The sequence below is a fragment of the Stegostoma tigrinum genome, chromosome 6 (genome assembly GCF_030684315.1).
Source record: "Stegostoma tigrinum isolate sSteTig4 chromosome 6, sSteTig4.hap1, whole genome shotgun sequence".
Taxonomy (NCBI): domain Eukaryota; kingdom Metazoa; phylum Chordata; class Chondrichthyes; order Orectolobiformes; family Stegostomatidae; genus Stegostoma; species Stegostoma tigrinum.
In genome coordinates this window covers 107557625-107582377 of record NC_081359.1, presented here as the reverse complement: position 1 = coordinate 107582377, position 24753 = coordinate 107557625, and the positions used below count along the sequence as shown (strand labels likewise).

Below are 24753 nucleotides of genomic sequence, written 5' to 3'. Positions count from 1 at the left end.
TCCATCTGTGGCTCTTGCTCTCGCGCGCGTCTGTCTGTCTTGTGTGTCTCTCTCTCCCTCGCACCCCTTCCCCCTTCCATGTTTGGGTAATTCAATTGATGTATGTGAGCATCATTTGTATGCCAACATTTATTGCACATCACTATTGCCTCTACAATGGTAAATTATGAGCCTCCTTTTTAAAATACTGCAGTTACAAGCTGTTGGCGAGGGACTTCCAGGATTTTGATTCAGTGAAAATGAAGAATGATGTAGTTTCATGTGTGCTTTGAGGGGAATCTGAAGTTAGTCATGTCCCTACTACTATCATCCCACTGGGTGCGTCTATGCCCGAAACGTCAGCTTTTGTGCTCCTGAGATGCTGCTTGGCCTGCTGTGTTCATCCAGCTTCACACTTTATTATCTTATCTTGATATGGTTTTCCTGTGCTACCCACCACCCACAATTCTTTACCATACTGCGCTTCTCAAACTCTAGCCATCTATGCATTCTCCAATTTGAATGATGCACTATTAGTGATCTGCCTTCAGTTGTCTTGGCCCCAGCTATAAAGCTTCCTCCCCATACCTCTCCTCCAATCTCCTCGCTTTCCTCATTTAAGACACTCTCTTTTTAAAAAAAAAATCTGCCTTTGTGATAGTACTTTTGGTCATTTTCACAAATAGCTCCTTGAGATTACTATCACATTCTGTGTTGTGATGCTCCTGTAAAGAGCCTTCAGATACTTAATTTATATTTTATAGCTCCTTTTTTAATGAAACAAAGTTGATCCAACCCCGCCACACACGGCACTTCTCCCTGCAAACCGCAGGAAGTGCTACACCTGCCCCACACCACCTCCGTCACCCCCATCCCAGGCCCAAGAAGACTTTCCACATCAGGCAGATGTCCATGTACACATCTGCTCATGTGGTACACTACATCCGCTGTACCTGTTGTGGCCTTCTCTACATCAGGGAAACCAAGTGGAGGCTTGGGGACTGCTTTGCAGAACACCTACACTCGGTTCGCAATAAACAACTGCACCTCCCAGTCTCACAGCATTTCAGCTCACCCTCCCATTCTTTAGATGACGTGTCCATCTGGGCCTCCTGCAGTGCCACAACGTTACCACCCAAAGGTTGCAGGAACAGCAACTCATATTCCGCTTGGGAACCCTGCAGCCAATGGCATTAATGTGGATTTCACAAGCTTCAAAATCTCCCCTCCCCCCGCTGCATCCCAAAACCAGCCCAGCTTGTCCCCATCTCCCTAACCTGTTCTTCCTCTCTCCTACCCCCTCCCACCTCAAGCCTCACCCCTATTCCCTGTCTACCCACCTCATCCCACCCCCTTGACTTGTCTGTCCTCCCCAGAATTACCTATCTCCTCCTTACCTCCCCACCTATACTCACCTCTCTGTCTCTTCTCCTCCTATCTTCCCCGCTATCAATTTTCGGTCCACTTCCCGCTCTCTCCCTATTTATTTCAGAACCCTCTTCCCCTCTGATTCTGATGGATCTCGGCCTGATATGCCAGCTTTTCTGCTCCTAAGATGCTGCTTGGCCTGCTGTGTTCGACCAGCTCTGTACCTTGTTATCTCTAAGTGGCCTACTTTGTGCTGGGTGGTCTTTAACTTTGTGTTCTCCACTTAACGGAATGAATGCAGCTCTATTCTACTCATCAAACTGCCTTTGAATATTATACAGATGTTGGGAAGCTTGGTGTTGGGGATTCCCTGTTCCTATAACCACAGCGTTTATTTGCTGGTTTAATTAATTTTCTAGTCAGATGTGACCCCAAGATGTTGAAGGTGAGAATTGCAGTAATGGTGAGGCCATTGAATGTCATGATTCTGTTGAAGATGGTCACTGTCTAGCAATTGTGTAGCCTCTAAATTGTATAGCAGATTGATACTGAAGTCTGAGTGTTGTCCAGGACTTCGGGACTTGGATTGCTTCAGTATTCCAAAAAAAATTGTGAACAATAATGAACGTGCAACATGAGTAGAGTAGCTCGGTGATTTAAACTGTCTGCTCCTGAGCTGATCCTTTGTGAATGTCTGTGTCTGACTTTGATATTGGAGGGAAACCGTTGGTGAAGCAGGTGAACGTGGTTGGGGCGAGATAGTTACTCTAAGGAATGCCTACAGAAGTGTCCACAAAGATTATTGACTCCAACAACCATATCCAGCTTCGTTTTGAACCAGATATTGCTCCAAGCAGTGGAGTGCATTCTTGGGATTCTTGTTGACCTAAATTTGCTCTGGCTCCTTGATACCATACTCGGATGCTGTCTTGGTGTCAAATATAGTTACCCAGCATCACATCCAAATATTACTTTTTTATTTCCACATCTGGCCCAAGACTGCAGTGAAGTCTGGATTCAAATGACCTTGTGGAACCCAAACTGCACCATCTGTGATTTTGTTATTTGGGAGTTCTCGACAACAGATTCCAACACCACCTTTATGCTTTGTTGAAGATTGGTTAGATTGATGGACAGCAGTTGGCCACGTTGAATTTGTCTTTTTGTGACAGAACATCCCTTGTTTATTTTCCAAGATAACAAAGTGTGGAGCTGGATGAACACAGCAGGCCAAGCAGCATCTCGGGAGCACAAAAGCTGACGTTTCGGGCCTAGACTCTCTGATGAAGGGTCTAGGCCCGAAACGTCAGCTTTTGTGCTCCTGAGATGCTGCTTGGCCTGCTGTGTTCATCCAGCTCCACACTTTGTTATCTTGGATTCTCCAGCATCTGCAGTTCCCATTATCATTGTTTATTTTCCACTTTGATACAGATCAAAGTTGTAGCTATACTTGAACAGCTTGGCTAGATGTATACCTCCTCTGGACCACAAGTCCATAGTGTTAGAGCTACGATATTATTGAGTGCTAGACCCTTTACTGCATTCACTACGCTCATGTTTCTGTCTTAATTGAATGTGATGTAAAAATTCAATATAACCTTCTGTTCAAAGCTGAATTATAACTTGAGACAGTAATGTGAAACTAAATGCAATGTAAGCTTATTTGCAGTCTTTGCTTTGTTAACCATGTTCTCCTGTGTTTGTATTCACAGGTTCCCTCTGTATCCCAGAGGAGGAGAAAGGTTTCAGTTTGAATATGGAGTTTATTTACTCAACAAAAACATCGCACAGGTGGGTGACTAATGGTGGGATGGCAGATGTAGGTTAGATTTTGGGATTTGTGGGAGTTGTGAAATCTATCTTTTCTTCCATTTCCACATTGCGTCGTAGATCAAAAGACTACTTAATATCCGAAAGAAGTTCATGCTCCCCTGTGGTACTGTGAGGTTATGCATTGTACTTCAGCTCAGGCACAGATAGCAAATTAATCACTTACCTACTTAACAAATGTTGATAATTCAATGTAGACTTGGATGCTTTTACTGTTTATTCAAGGTGTGGTAGCTTACTTTTTTTATTGACTTGGCAGGAATATACTAATGGCAATTATGAACCTTTTTTTCCTGTTGCCATTTTGACCCACTTCTGTCCTTTTTTTTAGCATCAAGTGGCTTTTACCCTCAGTAAGATTTGCAGTTTTGTATATGTGGAGTTTGTGCCCTGTATCTAATTTTCAGTCGGTCATAGTGAAATAATGGTTGCTGTTTGGTAGATGGAAAGTTTGGAACCACCAGGATTTGACAATGTTCCTTTTTCAAACCGGTCAAAAATTGGAGATGATTCCTCCGCAGGTTGATTGGGCAGATAGCAAAGATAAAGCTAGTTTAGCCCTACGATCATAGCCCCACTTCCTTCGAGAGAGGCGACTGGTGTGGTTAACCTGAGGCTCACTGTTCCTCAGACAAGGAGAGAGGTTGAGAAGGGGAATTGTCCACGTTGTGGGAATTGAACCTGCACTGTTGGCATCACTGCATCACTAACCAACCTTTCAGCAAACTGAGCTAACCTAATCCTGGACAGACAGTAAGCCTGCCGTTAAAATAGCTCAGGCGTGTTGTAAGAGTGGACTTGAAGTACATTCTACACAAATGGTTGCTGTTTCCTTGAATGACTGTGACCATGTTTAGAATTGACTGTTTATTGAGAACTCCTACAGCGTGCGAGGAGGCCACTGATCCTCAGAACAGCCTCCCACCCAGACCCATGCCCTATCCCCATAACCACACGTTTACCATGGCTAATCCATCCAATGCACACATCCTTGAAGACCATAGAGAATTTTAACATAGCCAACCCACCTAATCTTTGTACTGTGGGAGGAAACTGGAGCACCCAGTGGAAAACAATAAAGACATGGGGAGAACGAGCAGACTCCACACAGATACTGACCCAGGGCTGGAATTGACCTGGGGTCCCTGAGGATGAGGCAGCAGTGCTAACCACTGAGCCACCATGCTGCCTACTTGAGTTAACTCTGATTACAAATATATTTGATTACAACCGTGTGACTTCTCTGCTCATTCTAACACCAGAACACTCCAGTTCTGCTTACCAACATTACATTCTCCAAACGTTTCACCTAAGTATCAAATTATTCAAATGTTTGACTCTGTTACCCATCTGAAATTTTATTTCATACACTCATCTGCCTGTATTGTTGCTCCTATTACACATGCGTGGAGTAACTTAATTTTTGTTTGATTTTCTTCATCTTGGGAAAATTGATTTTCATCAGTGTTGCTGCAACAGTGCGGGTTATTTGGCCAGGTGTGGCTTCTTTATATTGCATGTAACAGAATGTAGGTCAAGTGTTGATCATCCATATGTGCAAAAGCAGAAAAGACCCAAAAATGGAAAGTCTTTTATAAAGCAGATGTGTACAGGCCTGTAGACACACTGATTTCAGCCCTTTAGATTAAAACAAAACTATGCTTAACCCAAACAGACCGAAAAGTAAAAACCTTTCCCCCAAAGCGCCAAACTCAGCATGTCTACAGATCCGTGTGGCACCTTTGAATAATAGCTTTGCTTTTCGGTCGGTTTGGGTTAAAAAAGCTTATTTGCAAAGGCCCTGAACGGACTTTAGTGGATCCAAACCAGTTGGTCCCAGGGTTTTCAGATAAAGCATTCCTGACCTGTGGTACATCTATTATACAACTTAGATATGACACCTTGGTGGTATTGTGAGCTAGAATTGAATGCTCAATCCCCCCCCTCCTAGGAATGGCCCTTAAAGCTCAAAGAACTCTGACTACTTTTGGTCATGCTTCTTAATTTCCTAAAGTTTGATTTGGTGACAGTCTGGTAGTCTGAAAGGTTTTGATTTCTCTCTGACTCCATTCCATATGAACTCGAAAGCAAAAGCAGCAGCAAGAGATTATGTCATGACCTTGGCCTGCTAATGGAGCAGAGTGTTGGCAATTTCAAATCTAAAGCCAGTGTAATATCTGCAAGATTTATTAAATGCAATTGGACCAAAAATAAGTGTAGCAAAATCAACACAGGATGAGAACTGCATCTTCCATCTGTTGATCTGCTTCTGTAAGTGCTTTTGATCAAAAGTCATTTGTCAATTACTGTGTATTGTTGCTGGTTTTTGGTTGACACTTTTTATTCAAAAATGCATGCAATGCATACTGAATGCTAAGGTGAAAATGTCTTCATTTATTAAGCTAAGTGGTGCATGTTGAATTTAAGCTGAAGCAAGCCAATTTAATGAAATTGATTTGTAAGAAAAGTATAGACCAATATGTAATCATCTATATAAAGACCAAAAGAACTGCAGATGCTGTGAATCAGAAACAAAAATACAAGTTGCTGGAAAATTTCTGAGGAAGTGTCACGGGACCCAAAACATTAGCTCTGATTTCTGTTCTCAGATGCTGCCCGACCGGCTGAGCTTTTCCGGCAACTTGTGCTTTTGTACATAATCTTCTATATCCATCTTAAAGCCAATTATCCACTTTTGCTCACAACACTTGGTACAATCACGTGACAAAACTCTGAGCTTCTCCTTCAGCATCTACAGTTGATCCCAGCCTTGATAGCTGGGATTTCTTGATTGCTTAATCCTTTTGTGACAAAGTGCTTCCTGACATCACCCCTGAAAGACCTCATTCTCAATTTAAGATTAAACCTGTAAGATGTCGTACTGTGGACTCTCTTCCTCTCATCACTCTGAGGAAATACTTAGAAACTCGCATTCTGGGCTTAAAAATTTAATGTAGTTTAAGACCAAGGTTCAACATAAAATAAGCAAAATTGTTCAGCACACTCTGAATATAGTATTATGAGGGCACAACAAGACAAATGGCATGTTGCCTTTTATTAGAGATAATGGGAACTGCAGATGCTGGAGATTCCAAGATAATAAAATGTGAGGCTGGATGAACACAGCAGGCCAAGCAGCATCTCAGGAGCACAAAAGCTGACGTTTCGGGCCTAGACCCTTCATCAGAGAGGGGGATGGGGGGAGGGAACTGGAATAAATAGGGAGAGAGGGGGAGGCGGACCGAAGATGGAGAGCAAAGAAGATAGGTGGAGAGGGTGTAGGTGGGGAGGTAGGGAGGGGATAGGTCAGTCCAGGGAAGACGGACAGGTCAAGGAGGTGGGATGAGGTTAGTAGGTAGCTGGGGGTGCGGCTGGGGGTGGGAGGAAGGGATGGGTGAGAGGAAGAACCGGTTAGGGAGGCAGAGACAGGTTGGACTGGTTTTGGGATGCAGTGGGTGGGGGGGAAGAGCTGGGCTGGTTGTGTGGTGCAGTGGGGGGAGGGGATGAACTGGGCTGGTTTAGGGATGCAGTGGGGGAAGGGGAGATTTTGAAACTGGTGAAGTCCACATTGATACCATATGGCTGCAGGGTTCCCAGGCGGAATATGAGTTGCTGTTCCTGCAACCTTCGGGTGGCATCATTGTGGCAGTGCAGGAGGCCCATGATGGACATGTCATCAAGAGAATGGGAGGGGGAGTGGAAATGGTTTGCGACTGGGAGGTGCAGTTGTTTGTTGCGAACTGAGCGGAGGTGTTCTGCAAAGCGGTCCCCAAGCCTCCGCTTGGTTTCCCCAATGTAGAGAAAGCCGCACCGGGTACAGTGGATGCAGTATACCACATTGGCAGATGTGCAGGTGAACCTCTGCTTAATGTGGAATGTCATCTTGGGGCCTGGGATGGGGGTGAGGGAGGAGGTGTGGGGACAAGTGTAGCATTTCCTGCGGTTGCAGGGGAAGGTGCCGGGTGTGGTGGGGTTGGAGGGCAGTGTGGAGCGAACAAGGGAGTCACGGAGAGAGTGGTCTCTCCGGAAAGCAGACAGGGGTGGGGATGGAAAAATGTCTTGGGTGGTGGGGTCGGATTGTAAATGGCGGAAGTGTCGGAGGATAATGCGTTGTATCCGGAGGTTGGTAGGGTGGTGTGTGAGAACGAGGGGGATCCTCTTGGGGCGGTTGTGGCGGGGGCGGGGTGTGAGGGATGTGTCGCGGGAAATGCGGGAGACGCGGTCAAGGGCGTTCTCAATCACCGTGGGGGGGAAGGTGCGGTCCTTAAAGAACTTGGACATCTGGGATGTGCCCCCCACGGTGATTGAGAACGCCCTTGACCGCGTCTCCCGCATTTCCCGCGACACATCCCTCACACCCCGCCCCCGCCACAACCGCCCCAAGAGGATCCCCCTCGTTCTCACACACCACCCTACCAACCTCCGGATACAACGCATTATCCTCCGACACTTCCGCCATTTACAATCCGACCCCACCACCCAAGACATTTTTCCATCCCCACCCCTGTCTGCTTTCCGGAGAGACCACTCTCTCCGTGACTCCCTTGTTCGCTCCACACTGCCCTCCAACCCCACCACACCCGGCACCTTCCCCTGCAACCGCAGGAAATGCTACACTTGTCCCCACACCTCCTCCCTCACCCCCATCCCAGGCCCCAAGATGACATTCCACATTAAGCAGAGGTTCACCTGCACATCTGCCAATGTGGTATACTGCATCCACTGTACCCGGTGCGGCTTTCTCTACATTGGGGAAACCAAGCGGAGGCTTGGGGACCGCTTTGCAGAACACCTCCGCTCAGTTCGCAACAAACAACTGCACCTCCCAGTCGCAAACCATTTCCACTCCCCCTCCCATTCTCTTGATGACATGTCCATCATGGGCCTCCTGCACTGCCACAATGATGCCACCCGAAGGTTGCAGGAACAGCAACTCATATTCCGCCTGGGAACCCTGCAGCCATATGGTATCAATGTGGACTTCACCAGTTTCAAAATCTCCCCTTCCCCCACTGCATCCCTAAACCAGCCCAGTTCATCCCCTCCCCCCACTGCACCACACAACCAGCCCAGCTCTTCCCCCCCACCCACTGCATCCCAAAACCAGTCCAACCTGTCTCTGCCTCCCTAACCGGTTCTTCCTCTCACCCATCCCTTCCTCCCACCCCCAGCCGCACCCCCAGCTACCTACTAACCTCATCCCACCTCCTTGACCTGTCCGTCTTCCCTGGACTGACCTATCCCCTCCCTACCTCCCCACCTACACCCTCTCCACCTATCTTCTTTGCTCTCCATCTTCGGTCCGCCTCCCCCTCTCTCCCTATTTATTCCAGTTCCCTCCCCCCATCCCCCTCTCTGATGAAGGGTCTAGGCCCGAAACGTCAGCTTTTGTGCTCCTGAGATGCTGCTTGGCCTGCTGTGTTCATCCAGCCTCACATTTTATTATGTTGCCTTTTATTGCAAGGAGAATGGCCTATTAAAGTACGGAGACTTTGGTGTCGGTGAGAATTTATCTGAAATACTTTGTACAATTTTTTTTAAAAAATATATAATTATTGTAGAAAAAGTTCAGAGAAGGCTCATTTGACTCTCTTCTGGGTAAAGAGCTTATCGTATGAAAATTGAACCTTTAGTTTTGAGATTTTGCTCATGAGAGTTTGGACAAATGAGCAAGGTGGATGGGATGGACCAAGAGTGCTACTTTTTTGGTAAAATAATAGAAAAGAACAAATTTGAAGAATAAAAATTCTCCCAGTTAAGAAATGAGGTTTATTTTCCTTTTGAGGGTTATTGTTTTACCCGTAAAGTCGTGAAGGTTCAATCTTTAAACTTAATGCAGGCTAAGTTAGGTTTTTGATAGACAGGGGAGTCAAGAATTATAGGATGTACACAGGATAGTGCAGCTTAGAGAATAACTTGATCATTTACAGTCTTAACGGGAGGCAATGGCCTAGTAGTATTGTGACGAGACCATTAATCCAGATAATTTTCTAATCACCCTGGGCTTGAATCCTGACATAGCAGATGATGGAATTTGAATTCAATTAAAAAAGAATCTGGAGTTAAGAATATAATGAGCCCATCTGGTTCCTTTTCGGGAAGGAAACTGCAATCCTGATCTGGCCTACATGTGACTCCAGACCCATAGCAATGTGGCTGACTCTGAATGGCCCTCTGGGCAAGTAGGGATGGGTAGTAAATGCTGCCTGGTCAGCAACACCTTCAGCCTGTGAGTGAATTAAAAATAGGCCGACTCTTTTTCCTATGGTGCTTTTTTAATTTTGCTCGGTTATTCACATTCACATTTATTGCTGAGTCCTAATTGCCCTGAAATGTTGCAATCTGTCATAGGGGTATGATATAACTGAGTAACTTGCTTGGCCACTTCAGCAGGTGAATGAGTCATGGATATTGCTTTTCAGTTTGAAATGATAGTGATCTAGTTGGGTTTTGCAACAGTCCAATTGTTTTATTCCCAGTGTAATTGATGGTAGCTTTTGAATTTCTAACTTATTTAACCGAATTTAAATTCTCTAGCTGCTGGTTCCCTAGTTATTGATATTTGTATTAGTGCTATTTGTGATTTCAGCCCCAGTTCAATAGTGGCACCTCCACAAGGTCTGAAACCACATGACAGAGCTTATAGTCCAACAGATTTATCTTGGGAAATGCGTTCTATTTTGTTCGAAAAGCAGACCAATTTATAAACAGTCAGTCAATGTGGCATTTTATAAATTCTTACTTTAGAAATCAAACCAGTTTGACTCCAAACCAAAACAAACGGATTCTCAACAAGGAGATAAAACAAAGTTGCTGGAAAAGCTCAGCCGGTCTAGCAACATCTGTGAAGGAAGAAAAGAGTTTGTTTAGGGTCTGGTGACCCTTCCATCGGTTCTGAGGAAGGGTCACTGAACCCGAAATGTTAACTTGTTTTTTCCTTCACAGATGCTGAGCTTTTCCAGCAACTTTGTTTTTGTTCCTGATTTACAGCATCTGCAGTTCATTCAATTCTACAAAAGTCTTTACATCTAACACGCATTGTCTGCCATAAAATGTCACCTCTTCTTTACATTGTGCTGAGAGAACTAAAGGTTTCATCAGTGACTTGAAAGGAATTTGGGAATTTACATACACAGAGTAATCAGTTAAAACCTTCTAACTGATTAAAGATTTAACAGCATCTTAGATTTGTTTAATACATCCTCATCAGTGGCGTAATCCTTGATCTTTTTCTTGTAAATTCTGAGTGTGACACTCCGTCTGTCTCGCCTGAAGACAGAGTAAGACTCCAAAGGATTGTGTTCTCAAACAAACCTGTTAGCCGATGACCTGGTGTCATGTGACTTCTGACCTAGTGCCGTTTGAGCACTCCTTTCTGATTCAGTAGCCCAGGGTTTGGTATGATTAACTGTATAACCTCACCAATGTGCTGCCATATCCTAACTATAATAGCGAAATTATTGGCAATAACATATTCCAGGTGGCAAGATGTAGAGCGAGGAACTTGTGCTGTGGCCTCAACTTCTTACAATTTATACTCCCTGCATCCAAGCAATTTGTAAAGGTAAGGTTGCTAGATTTGCCCATAACGCAAAGCTGTGAAAGTAATTGTGAAGAGGAAGATGGGACTGCGTGGGAATATAGATTAGCTGGTAGGCAAAGATCTAGCAAAGGGACTATGGGTGGAATGATGGGTTCCCTTGCAAGAAAAGGCTGGGTACACTAGGCTTTGTATTTATTCAGGTTTGGAAAGTAAAACCAGACTTGATTGAAGCTGAGATGCTGCTGGGCCTGCTGTGTTCATCCAGCCTCACATTTTATTAGCTTGATTGAAGCACATAAGGTCTTGAGGACCTTGACAGGGTGAATGGGAAAGTATATATCCTTGTAGGGGAGCACCTAGAGCTCGGGGGTCACTTCCTAAATAAGGTGGTGGCAGGGTGGAAGGCGAGGAGTGTTTATTTTTTTTTTGAGGTCATGTCTCTTTGGAATGCTCTTGCTCAAAAGTTGGGGTGGAAGCAGAGTCCTTCAGTGTTTTTTAAGGCAGATGTGGATAGATCCTTGATGAGCAAAGGGGCAAAAGGTGACCATGGAGTAATCAGATCTGCTGTAACCTTACTAAAGGGTGGAATAGGAGCTGATGACCTGTTCCTGCTTATCATTTCAGGTGCTTGTGTGAAGAAAGTTCCAGACTTCTTCACACAAAATAAGATGATTAGAATAGTTTCTTAGCTATCACAACCTCCAATTTGAGTTTGAACTCTATACTGAAGTCCAAAAATCGCCAACTACATGAGAAATAGTTTCTCACGTCCTTGCGCTACCTCCATGAGGAACTTCAGAAGCTTTTCCCTAGAAAAACTCACTTAGGCCGACTTGGTGAGCATCACAAAATTCTGCACAGTGAGGACTGAACCTGGCACCGTCCAGGCCTGTGAGGCTGAGAATTGCACCATGTGGCATTCTTTATCTTGACAGCAGTATGAATCTTGATATTCTGATAGGTTAAATGAAGTTAACGTTTGATTACAATATGTGGAAGATTTCACCACTTAGATAAAAGTGATACTGTGTACCCTCTTGGGATATTTTGACAGATGAATATGCACAGCTGAATAAATGCTGGCAAGTATTCGTTGAGTATGTCAATGTGTTGATGAATTGCTCCTGCTTGCCTGAGAGCGATTATACATCGATCCCTCTTCTGCACATTGCAACCAACATACGAAGCATCTGTTTGTGTGTATGACTGTTGACAATAAAATCTAGCTCAACTGTAAATACAGATGTATTTCCCCCTTGCCAATCCACTGTTACACTCCCAGGAACGTTGTCTACAAAAAAATTGGAATTTGAAAACTCACCTGTCATATAAAAGCTTAGCTGTTTCCACTTCGCGAAAACATTTTTGCATATTGAAATCATGCAACTTTTTTAAAAAAATCACCTAAAATATCATCAGGTTTGAACCAAACGATCATGTCTTAACATCAAGCAACCAACAAGCTGTTTTACTCTTATTGTCCTGGCATATTATTTTAAACATTCACCACTGCATGAAGTTTTTTTCCACTGGCTTTAGTAAACTTTTTTCTTCTGTTCTTACTTTCCCAACTAACATTTCAAGGAATACTTTGCCTATCAATCCCCTTTACTTTTGGAGCTGTTACTGCATGGTGTTTTCTCTTCATATTTCACCCCTCTTTTTACTTAATTAGGATCATTCTTCTTAATCTCTGTATTGAGACAGTTGAAGTGAAAAGATGTAGAGCACTGACAAACAAATTTAGTACACATGAACCGAAGGGAATTGTTGGAACTTTGGATTTACACCTGCTCTTGTGTCCAAGTTTTGTGATCATTGCGCAAAAAGCGCCACTTGAAAGTATGCAATATATTGCAGTGACGTGCAGCTGTGAAACCATTAGTGCCGCATACATGACTCAAATGAGAGACTTCTTGTGCATCTTGCATATCAGTGAGGTAAGAGTTATTTTCTGGCCTGGAAGAAAATCTGATGACTAATTAGACCAAATTCACATGTGGTGACATTCCACCATAATCTCTCTGGTCTAAAATGGAATTCTTGTCCCACAACAGAGTGAAACAGTCATCTTTTAAGTGGTTCCAAACTATTTAAATATTGCTTTCATCCTGGTGTTAGTTATGAAAATGAATACTTTTAGTATTGGGAGACTGTGTTATATTAACTGCAGGAGGGGTGAGGGATGTAGCTTTGTCAAGGATCTTTGTGCACATTTTGTACATTATAATCGATCTAAAAATTTGTGTGATGCAACGCATTGTCACTGTCTCATTGCATAGAATTTTCCATGCTGAAACAGGTCGTTTTGGCGCAATTGGTTTGCGCTGGTGTTTATTCTACACATGAACCTCCTCCAAGACTTCGTTCCTTTCTCGATTTATGTATTCATCTAGCTTCCCTGTAAGTGTATTGTGCCACTGGTCGTGCTTGCAAGTTCCACATTCTTGCTGCACTTGGAATTTAAAAAAACTTTGATCCAAACTGCAAGAGACATTATGATAACTTGGCCTTTTCAAGCAATGCCCATTCATGTTGACATCTCTCTGCTTCAGCTATGACTGCTTGAAACAAATTTCTAAACGTAATTGTTCATCCCTGGATTCATAATGCCAAGAAATACCTGAGAATTGTTTAAACTTTGGTTTGTAATGGGCTGCATTTACATTGCTCTTAGTGGCATATTACTCTGAAGTAGTTCCTGGAGTTGATCCCAGTTCTCTTATCTTCAGAACAGTTTAGAGTCAGATCACCTTCCAAATCGCAAGATACAGGACCACATATCTGAAACCCCTTCACTGGGATGTGCTAGTAGTACTAGCCCAAACTCAACCATTCCCCTCAAGGCATGACATTCCTCACTACTTCCACTGAAATTTGTTGGTGTGCTTGCTGTTGAAAATACCAATGTAAAGGAAGTATTTATGATTTCACTATTGTGCAAATACATCACAAGCTCAATGTGTCAATAAATGTGGAGCTGGAAAAGTTCACCAGGTCATCCAGCATCTGCGGAGCGGGAAGGTCAACATTTTGAGATGAAGGGGTGAACCTGCCCATTCACCATTAATGTTGATGAAACCTCTTTAGACACTTAGTACTTTCATGTGCAGCATCTATTATTTATTTTTAAAATAAGCACTTCACATTGCCGTTATAATTGAAAACACCCACCTGCGTGATGCATCTAATGTGGTGATATTTTTGTAGATATTTTGAGTTTGGTTTTAGTTTCCCAAATAGCACAGTCTAGACCTGATAAAAGTGTGCTATTAATTTCATTGTCGGTCTGTTTGCCATTACTTATCTTGGTTTTCTTTTAAATGTGAAATAAAAAGTTGACTTTCTATCACAAGCACTTATTTACACAGTTGAGACTTTGTTCTCTCCTTCCTTTTCCTCTCCGGATTAGATTAAAACACAATAACCCAAGAATTGTTCCATTGAGAATTATAATTAAATGTCAAATGTTACATGTGAAATTTGTTCTTCTTTTCATCCAAAGATAAGTTGCTTTTAAGTATCTTTTTATTTTCTCTAATGTTATTTTGAAACCCTATCGTTGTTAACTTTCGACGTGTTGCGAACCTTGAGCATTGTTTCTATCTGATTCCAAAAAAGAGAGAAATATTTATTTCTAGAGCGCCTGTCAAACATTCCAAAATGGTTTAGCTGAAATGAAGTTTTTTAAATTGCAGTCACTGTTTGTAATGTGGGGAAGCTCAGCAACCAAATTGTGCACGGCAAGCTCCAGTTGATCTAATTTCTCGAATGTTTTCATTTGTAGGAAGAAGAATGAAATATAAAAAATAAGGAAGCTTTGCTGTAATTTCATACAGCACTGGTGGGACAATATCTACAGTCTAGTTTTGGCCCCCTTATTGAAGGATGGCCAAAACTGGGGAAATGATAGAGGCATTTTATGGAAAGTTTACTTGATGAATTCTTGGCATGATTGTACGATGATAACGACACTTACTGTTTGTGATTCATATTGCCTTTGAGTTTGAGTCGACGTTCCATATTTGGGCTCTGTGGGAGTTTAATAATAGGCCTGATAAAGAAGTGGATCTAAATGCACAAGAAAACAGAGCAAGGCTTTAGATGGAAACATTAGGAGGTGACCAAAAGCTTGGTCAAAAAAGAGGGCTGTAAGGAGGATCACAAATGAGGAGAGAGAGGAAAATGAGTTTGGCAAGGCCAGAAATCCAGGGCTAAGCAAATAGTCATCCAGTAGTGGCAGGTTGGATTGATGGGGAAGAGGGTACAGTTAGGGGAAATGGACAGGGAAAGGGCCACTGAGTGTTTACTAAGAACAGTATTTTTAACCTGTGCTTACACTAAACTGTTTTGAACATTGGCAGTCCTTACATTGTCAAGATGTTAATTACCAATTAAACTATACAAGACAAGAACATTCTTACATTAATTAATGTGTTTACATCAAAGCGAGCTGCTTAAAGATGTAGGTACCCCGATAACTCTTTTCCACTCCCTAGGATGACTAAGATTTAGAAGGAACTGTTGATAATAAATCTAGATATGCACTGATCGAAATACCAGGTCTTGCTTCTGAAAGAATTGAGGCTATAAATTCAAAACTTCAAAAAAAATGCCTGCACGTGTCAGCCATGGCTCAAAGTAAATCCCACTCCTGAGAATTGAGCACAAAAACGTAGTCTGACACTCCAGTGCTGTTCTTAGGGAGTGTTAGACAGTTGGATGTGCCATCTTTAGGATGAGTTGTTAAATAAATCTCATCCCTAGACTCTGTTTCGAAGTTACAAAGGGGAGATTTCCTTAGAGTCTTGGTCAGTGCTAATATTTTTAACAGACACCACACAAATAAATAATTTAGTCTTGCTGGCTCAATCACGAGTTGGCACTGTGTGCAAATTGGTTATTGTTTGGTAAACTGCAAGTGATGATATCTTTCAAGTGTTAGATTATTTTGTACTGTTTTGGGACATATACTAATGTTGTAAAAGACACTGATTAGAGACAAGAGATAATAGGAACTGCAGATGCTGAAGAATCGCAGATAACAAAGTGTAGAGCTGGATGAACTGAGCAGGCCAAGCGGCATCAGACGAGCAGGAAAGCTGACGTGTCGGGCCTAGACTCCTCTTCAGAAATGGGGGAGGGGAAGGGTGTTCTGAAATAAATGGGGAGAGGGGGGAGGCGCATCTGCTCTACCCGTTGTGGCCGCCTCTGCATCGGGGAGACCAAGCGGAGGCTTTGGGACCACTTTGCAGAACACCTAGGCTTGGTTCGCAGTAAACAACTGACCTCCCAGTTGCGAACCGTTGCAACTATCCCTCCCGACCCTCAAACGACACGTCCATCCTGGGCTTCTTGCAGTTCCACAATGAAGGAACAGCACCTCATATATTCCGCTTGGGAGCCCAGTAGCGTCAATGTGGATTTCACAAGGTTCAAGATCCCCCCACCCCCCAACCACATCCCAAAACAATCCAGCTTGTCTCCACGTCCCTAACCTGTCCTTCCTCCCACCTATCCCCCCTCCCACCTCAAGCCGCAACCCTATCTCCGACCTACTCACCTCATCTCGCCCCCTGGACTGATCTATCTCTTCCCTACTGGCTCCATCCCCGCCTCTTTAACTTGTCCGTCTCCTCTCCACCAATCTTCGATCTGTCTACCCACTCTCCCTATTTATTTCAGAGCCTCCTTCCTCTCCCCATTTCTGAAGAAGGTTCTAGGCCCAAAACATCAGCTTTCCTGCTCCTCTGATGCTGCTTGGCCTGCTGTGTTCATCCAGCTCTACACCTTGTTATCTCTGATTAGAGACAAGTTATTTTTATTTCACTTCTGGGGTTTTCTTTGCTATTAATTGACTGTCATTCACTTTAACAGAAATTCAAATTTATGCATTTGTCAGTTATGTTCTGCCCACGCTGATTAATCTTGCCTTGAGCTAAGGTAGCTTTGGTGAAACCCAGGTCTATGGGTGAATCCAGCTAGTCCCAGAAGCAAAGGAGTATCTCATTTAATTATACTATTGCTGCCATAGAGATGGTTGAGTAGGTTGGGCCTGTACTCATTGGAATTTAGAAGAATGAGAGTTGATCTTGTTGATTTTAACAAACGTCTAGGGGTAATTGATAGAGTCAAAGCAGAAAGGTGGTTTCTTCTTGTGGGAGAGTATATGACCAAAAGGCATAACCTCAGAATAGAGGGTTGCCCAATGAAGAGACAGATGAGGAGGAATTTCTTCTGAGGATGGTGCATCTGTGGACGTCTTTCCTGCAGATTGCTGTTGACTGGTTATTAATTATTTGTAATACCAGTAAGCTGTGTATTCATGGCTGAGATTGACCCCTTACACAAAAATCTCTGGTTCTTGAAGAAAAGACAGGAGAGTGGAGTTGAGAATTATCAGATCAGCCTGATCTGTGAGTGGCCTACCTTCCGCTCCTACAATCTTGATAAAATCATAGCAAATGAGATTCTGGCCTCAAAACCACCTTTGACACCTTTTGACTGCATTGACAATGAAGAATCTAATCTCATTTTGCCTGGAAAATATTCTGTAACACTGCTTTCACTGCTCTTGAGGGAGAGAGTCCACAGACTGTCACTCCTCATCTCAGTCTTAAACGGAAGACGTGTTATTTTTAGGCTAGATTTCCAGTTCGAGAGTCTCCCACAAAGGAAAATATCCTTTTAGCGTACACCCTGTTAAGACCTCTCATGATTTTACATGTTTCAATAAGATTGTATCATTTATTGTAACGTGTTCAACATAAAATGAAATAATTATACCATTGTCATGAATCGATGCCATTCTCATCAACTTTAAAATAAAAACAGAGCTTTGAAAATGGAAGGTTAGACTCTTTGCCATGACAGTCCTGCTCCAGGCTTCACCAGCCCATGCTATGCTGCTGCCATGGTCCCGCTCAATGACCATGCATTCTAAACTGACAGATATACACTCAATCTGTTCACATTTGCTAAGTAAGATATCTGCTGATCATCTCAGAAATTCATTTGCGTGAACCGTCTCCAAAATGCTGCTTTTTCTATCAGTCTCCAGTCTCTCACATGTAAGGAGACAAAAATTGTACTGTTGTTGTGGTCTCACCACTCCTATAAAAATTGTAGGAAAACCTTTGACTTCATTATCACTTTTGGAAAGTAGAAGGAAATGTTCCAGAAATTAAATAAATGTTTATAAGTGCAAGTTCTGAGCAGCAAACTTAGCCTAAAACACCGTTTTAAGGTGGCAAGTATGTAGTCACCTGACCAGTGATCCAGAGGATCCCTCTCCTCTGGGAAACATTAGGTTCAAATCCCACCACGTCACCTGGCAGAATTTAAATTCAGTAACAAAATCTGGATTGAAAGTCACTCTGATAATCGTACTAGCTATCACCAATTGTTGGAAAGACCCATCAAGTTAATAGCCTTTTGGGGAAGGAAATCTGCTGTCCTTACCTGATCTAGCCTGCGGGTGACTGTGAACACGTAGAAATGGCTCTTCACTGCCCTGTGAAATGGCCTAGCAAACGAGTCAGTTCAAGGACAGTTAGGGATCAGCAACGCCCAGGGGTCTCTTACACCACTGTGGTGCCCCTGGCTCTGAACCAGGCGGCCTGGGTTCAAGCCTCACCTCAGAGTGCGGTACTATCTCTGAACAACTTGATTTATAAAATAATCAGTTATGAAGAAGGATAACTTGGCCTCCCCAAATGCTGCCAGACCTGCTGAACATTTGTAGCAATCTCTGATCTTTTAAAAAAAATCAAACAGCAGCACCCACATCCCATGAAAGGAAAAAGAAAAATTATGATGCAGAACTGAAGAGATTGGCTTTACGAAGTTTTTTTCTTCTAAGTACAATGCATAGTTCCCTTAATGCTGTGCTGTTCCAAAGCTGAGCATTGTAACTGTGTAGATGTCAATCACCATTTAGTCTTTTGTGACTCCAACCAATTTGTGACTGATCTCCGATGATGAGGTGTAGAGCTGGATGAATACAGCAGGCCAAGCAGCAGCATAGGATCAGGAAGGCTGATGTTTTGGGCCGAGACCCTTCATCAGGAATGGGGTTCTAAAATAAATAGGGAGAGAGAAGGAGGTGGATGGAAGATAGGTGGAGAAGAGACAGATAGGGGGCTGGAGCCTCTAAAGGTGAGTGTAAATGGGGAGTTAGGGAGGGGCTAGGTCAGTCCAGGGAGGAGTTGCAGTGGGACAGAGATCCCCTGAGGTTTGTCTGGAAGGAGGAGGGTAACTTCTTCAGGGTAGGTATCCTGAGAGGTTTCGCAATGGGGTTAAAGTTGTATCAGAGATAATAGGAACTGCAGATGCTGGAGAATCGGAGATAACGAGCTGCAGAGCGGGATGAACACAGCAGGCCAAGCAACATCATAAGATCAGGATTGCTTGGCCTGCTGTGTTCATCCAGCTCTGCACCTCGTTATCATGGATTCTGCAGCATCTGCAGCTCCTATTGTCACTGTGACTGATCTCACTCAGTTTGAGAAAAGTCATCTCAGCTCCATTATTGCTCTTCGTAGTTTTATCTAAAATGAGTCTTAGTGATGAGCATTAAAGTAACAACAAGGTAATAGCTCGAGGCAGATGTTGCAGTGCAATTGTGAGGGAATGTTATACTGACAGATGCCACCTTTTGGATATGATATTAATAGAAGTCTACATCTGCCTATATCAAATGGCTATAGAACAACTACTGCTGTATGGAAAGGTGCTGGGTGTTTTCCTGGTGTTCAGGCCAACAGTACTCCCAGAAAAATATTGCTAGCTGCTCTCCATCTCCTTTACTGTTTGTGCAATCGTGCTGTGCTTATATTTGTTGCAATATTTGCCTGGTTAAAGTCAGTAACTAATCATGATTTTTCATGAAATAATTTAATGAGACGGCTTGAGGATCCGTAAAGCCTCATAACTACATGTTCGTTCTTTCTTTCTCACCTTTTTTTAATGGTGAGAGAGCTTCTATCTCAATAAATATAATTCTTTGTAACCTGTAAACCCCAACCATCTTCCCTCTGCTAAGCCACTGGATAATGCTGTTAGGCTCATCATAGCCATTAAGAAGTCTCTCACTTCCGGTAGAACTTGCCATTACCACCTTCCCTGTTTCTTTTCCCTCTTTGTCAAAAATGACTTTGTTGCGTGCCAAGATGCAGTGAAGGGTGTTTGCATGCTACACAGGCAGATTGTATGATACAAAGTGCATCAAGGTAGCAGGACAAAATGCAGAATAACTGTTACAGCTGCAGAGAAGGGAGAGAGAGAGAGATCGAGAGAGAGAGAGAGAGAGATCAGAATTAACATTTGAGAGGTCTGTTCAGAAGTCTGATAATGGGGAAGAAGCTGTTACTGAATCTGTTGGTATGTGTTTTCAAACTTTTATATCTTCTACCTGATGAAAGAGGGTGGAAGAGAGTATAATCGGGTTGGGAGACGTTTTTGATTGTTGATTGCTTTCCCAAGGCAGTACGAGGTATAGATGAAGTCAATGGATGGAAGGCCCGTTTGCACCATGGACTAGACCGTTCATTACTCTAATCTCCTGCGGTCTTGGGAAGAGCAGTTGTCATACCACAGTGATGCATCCAGGTAGGATGTTTTCTGTGGTACCTCTGTAAAAATTAGTAAGAGTCCTTATGTTTCCTCAGCTTCCTGAGGAAGTAGAGACATGGTTTGGATGTGGACCAAGACAAATTGGTGATCATCGTTCCGAGGAACTTGACACTAGCGGCCATCTCCACCTCCATCCACCCTATTGCAGATAGGGGTGTGCCCTCCACTCCATTTCATGAAGTCAGTGACCAGCTCCTCCATTTTTCTGATGTCGAGGAAGGGGTCGTTGTCATCACAACATGTCGCTAAGGGCTCAATCTCCTCCCTATTTTCTGTCTCATCAGTATTTGAGATCCAACCTACAACAGCGCTGGTGTCAGCAAACTCTCAAATAGATTTGAGCCGAGCATGGCTACACAGTAAGGAGTGTACAAGGAGTATAGTAAGGGGCTGAGTATGTAGCCTTGCAGTGCACCAGTGTTGCCTTTTCTTAATAATTGCAGTCTATGGGTCAGGAAATCAAGAATCCAGTTACGGGGGTGAGGGAGAGCTGCGACTTGGGTCTCTAAGTTTAGAGATGAAGTTGTTTGGAATTATGGTGTTGAAGGCAGAGCTGGAGTCGATAAGTAGTAGCTTGATATAAGTATCCTCGACATTCAGATGTTCTAGCAATGAATGTGGGGTCAGAGAGATGGAGCATGCCGCTCCAGTAGATGAATTTGAGAGGCTGGAATTCATGTGAGCCATGTCTACCCTCTTGAAGCGCACTCTCTAATTATAGAGGCCACACCCACCAAGCATTAGTTATTGAACCGCATTGCATGATTTTTCTTTGGCACCGGGATAATGGTAGTCATAAACTGCTGGGGTCTTCAGGTCATAGTAAGGACAGGTTAAGGATGTCTTTGAATACTCCCGCTGGCTGGTCTGCACAGGAACTGCACAGATTTCATCTAGGCCAGTTGCTTTTTGTGGGTTCACATTTGAGAAGGCTGACCTAACGTCTCTAACAGCGTGGGTATAGATGCATCCAAAGCTGTTGGGATGGGTGACATCATTTCACTGACCTTCTGCTCAAAGTGAGCTCAGAATGCATCGAGTTCGTCACGTAGGGATGAACTTCTGAGCGGAAATCTCATGGTGAGAAGATTGGGGGCAGGTGACAGGCTTCCCTGATGGTATTCTAGTCAAAGCTCACCAGCTCCTGTTGTTTCTTTCAGTACATCTAAACTGGAATGTAGCTTACTGGTGACTTCCAAAGGCTGAAGTTCCCAAGTATGTGGTAATCTTTGTCTTTCCAGGCATTAACAGGAAAGAAGCTAGCATCAGACTGATCGTAAAGACAGCTGTTTCTTACTTGACTTCAACTGTTAGATACAATTGTAGCTAGTTTGTACAAGATGGTTGTTTCTTTATATTTTTAAATTATAGCTAATAATTTTGATGGTTTACTTATGTTAAGTTTTTTTTTTGTTTTAAAGTGCATTTCAATGAGAGGCTTCTTTCAGTATTTAAAATTGATCCCAGACAGCTGGCTCAAGGCCAGTAACAGCATGTACTCTTTGAAGTGCTATCCACCTGGAGATGAATTTTTATTTATAACTTGTGTTTGAGGTAACTTGACACAACAGAGCTGAAAGTTGTAGCAGGTGCTATCAGTATGCTAAGGTTTCCATTTTGCTTATTGGTTAGGTTTCAAAAAAAGTAATCTGTGCAGTCTGCTTCACTTGAAGCACCAAGCATTTCAATTTTAAATCTCCTTTTGTTGAGAGTGCACATCAGAGGAGGACCTGCTTTTCCCACAGTTTGGGGGACAAAGCGTTTGCAACATAGAGATTAATGTGGTATTTGGTTAGAGAGTTGGGCCAGTTTCCCCTCTTGTAATGCACAATGAGCTTTGCTTCTCGCTCTAATATTGCTGTTTGCTTTAGTACTCATTGGAGGAGGTGAAGTAAGCCAGTATCTCCACAGCCGATGGCTTATTGGTGGTCTATGCTCAAGTGCATGTGGACGTGAAAGAAAGAGCCAGAAATAAAAACGAGAAAGCATTGAAGAAATTCAGCTGGCCTGGCAACATCTGTAGAAGGAGAAAGAGTTAATGTTGCGTGGTCCAAAATGATGATCCGTTTGGGAAGGACAAGAATGGTTTTAACTGACAGGATTGGGTTAGTTCAAACTATTTGGATCCAACAACTGCACGTGGAGCTCTTGGTGTGTTTATTATTCCTTTGCCTAATCTGATGCTGTTGAGGCCATTTCTAAACCGTTAATTCCTGCTTAGCTCGGCACGTCTCCATTTTCCACTTGGGAACCCTGCAACCTCTACAGCTGAACATTGAGCTCAATAACTTTAGAACCTGGTTCCATCCTTCAATGGTTTTTACCCACCTGATAATCGGTTTTGCTATGACATGGTCTTCTCTTACACAGTCACAGATTTTCCACATACTCCGAGGCCACTCTCGCTTTGTGGTTTGTATTCAGCATGGCTAACCCCTTTTCTCATGTACCTCTTATTGTCTTCTCTTCAGCTCTTGTCTTGGCCTGCTATTCACTGTCCATTATCTCCTTGTTGACCTCCCCCATTCATGCCTCTTTCTCTAGGCTGTCTCCCCATCTACCACCAACCAGACTGAGTGTTAATTCTCAGGAGCACAAAAGCTGACGTTTCGGGCCTAGACCCTTCATCAGAGCCTCTCTGATGAAGGGTCTAGGCCCGAAACGTCAGCTTTTGTGCTCCTGAGATGCTGCTTGGCCTGCTGTGTTCATCCAGCCTCACATTTTATTATCTTGGAATCTCCAGCATCTGCAGTTCCCATTATCTCTGAGTGTTAATTCTGCTTTCTTCTCACAGCGCTGGACCTGCTGGGTTTCTCGAGCAATTTACTGTTTTTATTTCAGCACAAAGTGGCTTTGTTCAAGGAGAGATCACATCAAACAGACTTAATTGAACTTTTGAATGAGGTGACTAAGTTTTTGATGAGGGTCGTGTAGTTGATTCTGCCTACGCAGAACTCAGTGGGAGACCACTCAAGTAGGTATGAGCCTGGGGACCTGGGGCAGTTTGGAAAATTGGATTGAAAATTGGCTTAGTGGTCAGAGACCAAGGGAGTTGGTTGAAGGTTATTGTTGTGACTGGATGGCTGTATTCAACAGAATACTACAGGCTCTGGTGCTGGTACACTGCTTGTAGCGTACATTAATAATCTAAGTGTAAATGTAGACTATTTGCTCAATAAATTTACAGGTGGCACACGACTTGTATGATAAATAGTGAGGTGCAAAGCCTTAGGCCACAGGGAAATATAGATTAGCTGATCAGATGGGTGAACAGTGGCAGATGAGCTTAATCCTGAAAAGTGAGAGGTGCTTTATTCTGAGATGATGATCCAGGCAAGGGAGTACACAATGGGTGATAGGACCCTCGGCAGTATAGAGAATCCAAGGGATGTTGCTGTGCTTGTTCAAAATCCTTGTAAATGTTGCGACATGTGTTTGAGATCTGAAGAATTATGAGGAACATATGTTGAAAGAAAGTTTTACACTTCGTGGAGGGATCAGTAACCAGGAGCATAGATTCAAGGTAAGTGCTGGGAAGTTCAGAGGGGATTTGAGGATTTTGATTTCAGCCAATTCATCCATGAGATTCTGGAACTCATTCCCTGAATGGGTGGATGAGCCAGGAACTGTTCAGAATATTTTAAGAAATATTTAAATAAAATATTTAAAAAGCCGTAATAGACAAGGCTACTGGCCAAATGCTGGGGAATGGGCTCAGCATAGATAGGTACAAATTGACCAGCACAAAAAAGATGGCCTGAAGGGCGTCCTGACATGCGATTAAACTCTGATTCTAGAAAATGGGGGTTGGATTTGAAAGATTGCCGTTCTTTGCAGCTCAAGATTATTGCTGTTCTCATTGGTTCAGATACAGGAGGAGAAAATCCAATAATTATCAACACAAACAAGAAATAATTCAGCTGCCCCAAATCCAAGCAAAATGTCACTGCCCCAATTCCTGGAAAATACCTTTTGGAGTGCATAACCTTCACATTTGTCTGATAGGCACTTGCTGCCATTCACCTTGGCTGAATCACAGACTTCTCTTGACTGATTAATGCTATTTTTTGCTGATTACCACTTTGAACTGTCATGTATTTTCCTGAGTGCCACTGTGTCATGTTCCCCTTCTCCTGTTCTGAACTTCTTGATGTGACCCAAAAACTGTTCCTCCCTAGGCTCAGCCTTTCTCTTACAATCTAACTTGGCTGGCTTTACTAACACCTGTGCAAAGGATGAAATTTGATGCCAAACTTTCGGAGCAATTCCAGAGTTGGAGGAATGAAGTCTCCCTCATTTGGATCCGTGTTCTGGCTCTGACATTGTATTTAGCACTTGGTTGTCAGAATTCACGAAACCACCTAATGCTAATACTATGATGGTAGGCTATGTGAAGCCTA

General features: G+C 43.2%; 1 protein-coding gene across 3 annotated transcripts in view; it reads left to right on the top strand.

Annotated features, from left to right (window-relative positions):
- Window positions 1–24753, top strand: part of uvrag (UV radiation resistance associated gene) — a 334866-nt gene that overhangs the window by 272636 nt on the left and 37477 nt on the right. For all 3 annotated transcript variants that reach the window (XM_059646839.1, XM_048533001.2, XM_048533000.2), the window contains one exon: window positions 3060–3138. In XM_059646839.1, the coding sequence (XP_059502822.1) occupies window positions 3060–3138 (79 nt within the window). The remainder of the gene's footprint in view (window positions 1–3059; window positions 3139–24753) is intronic.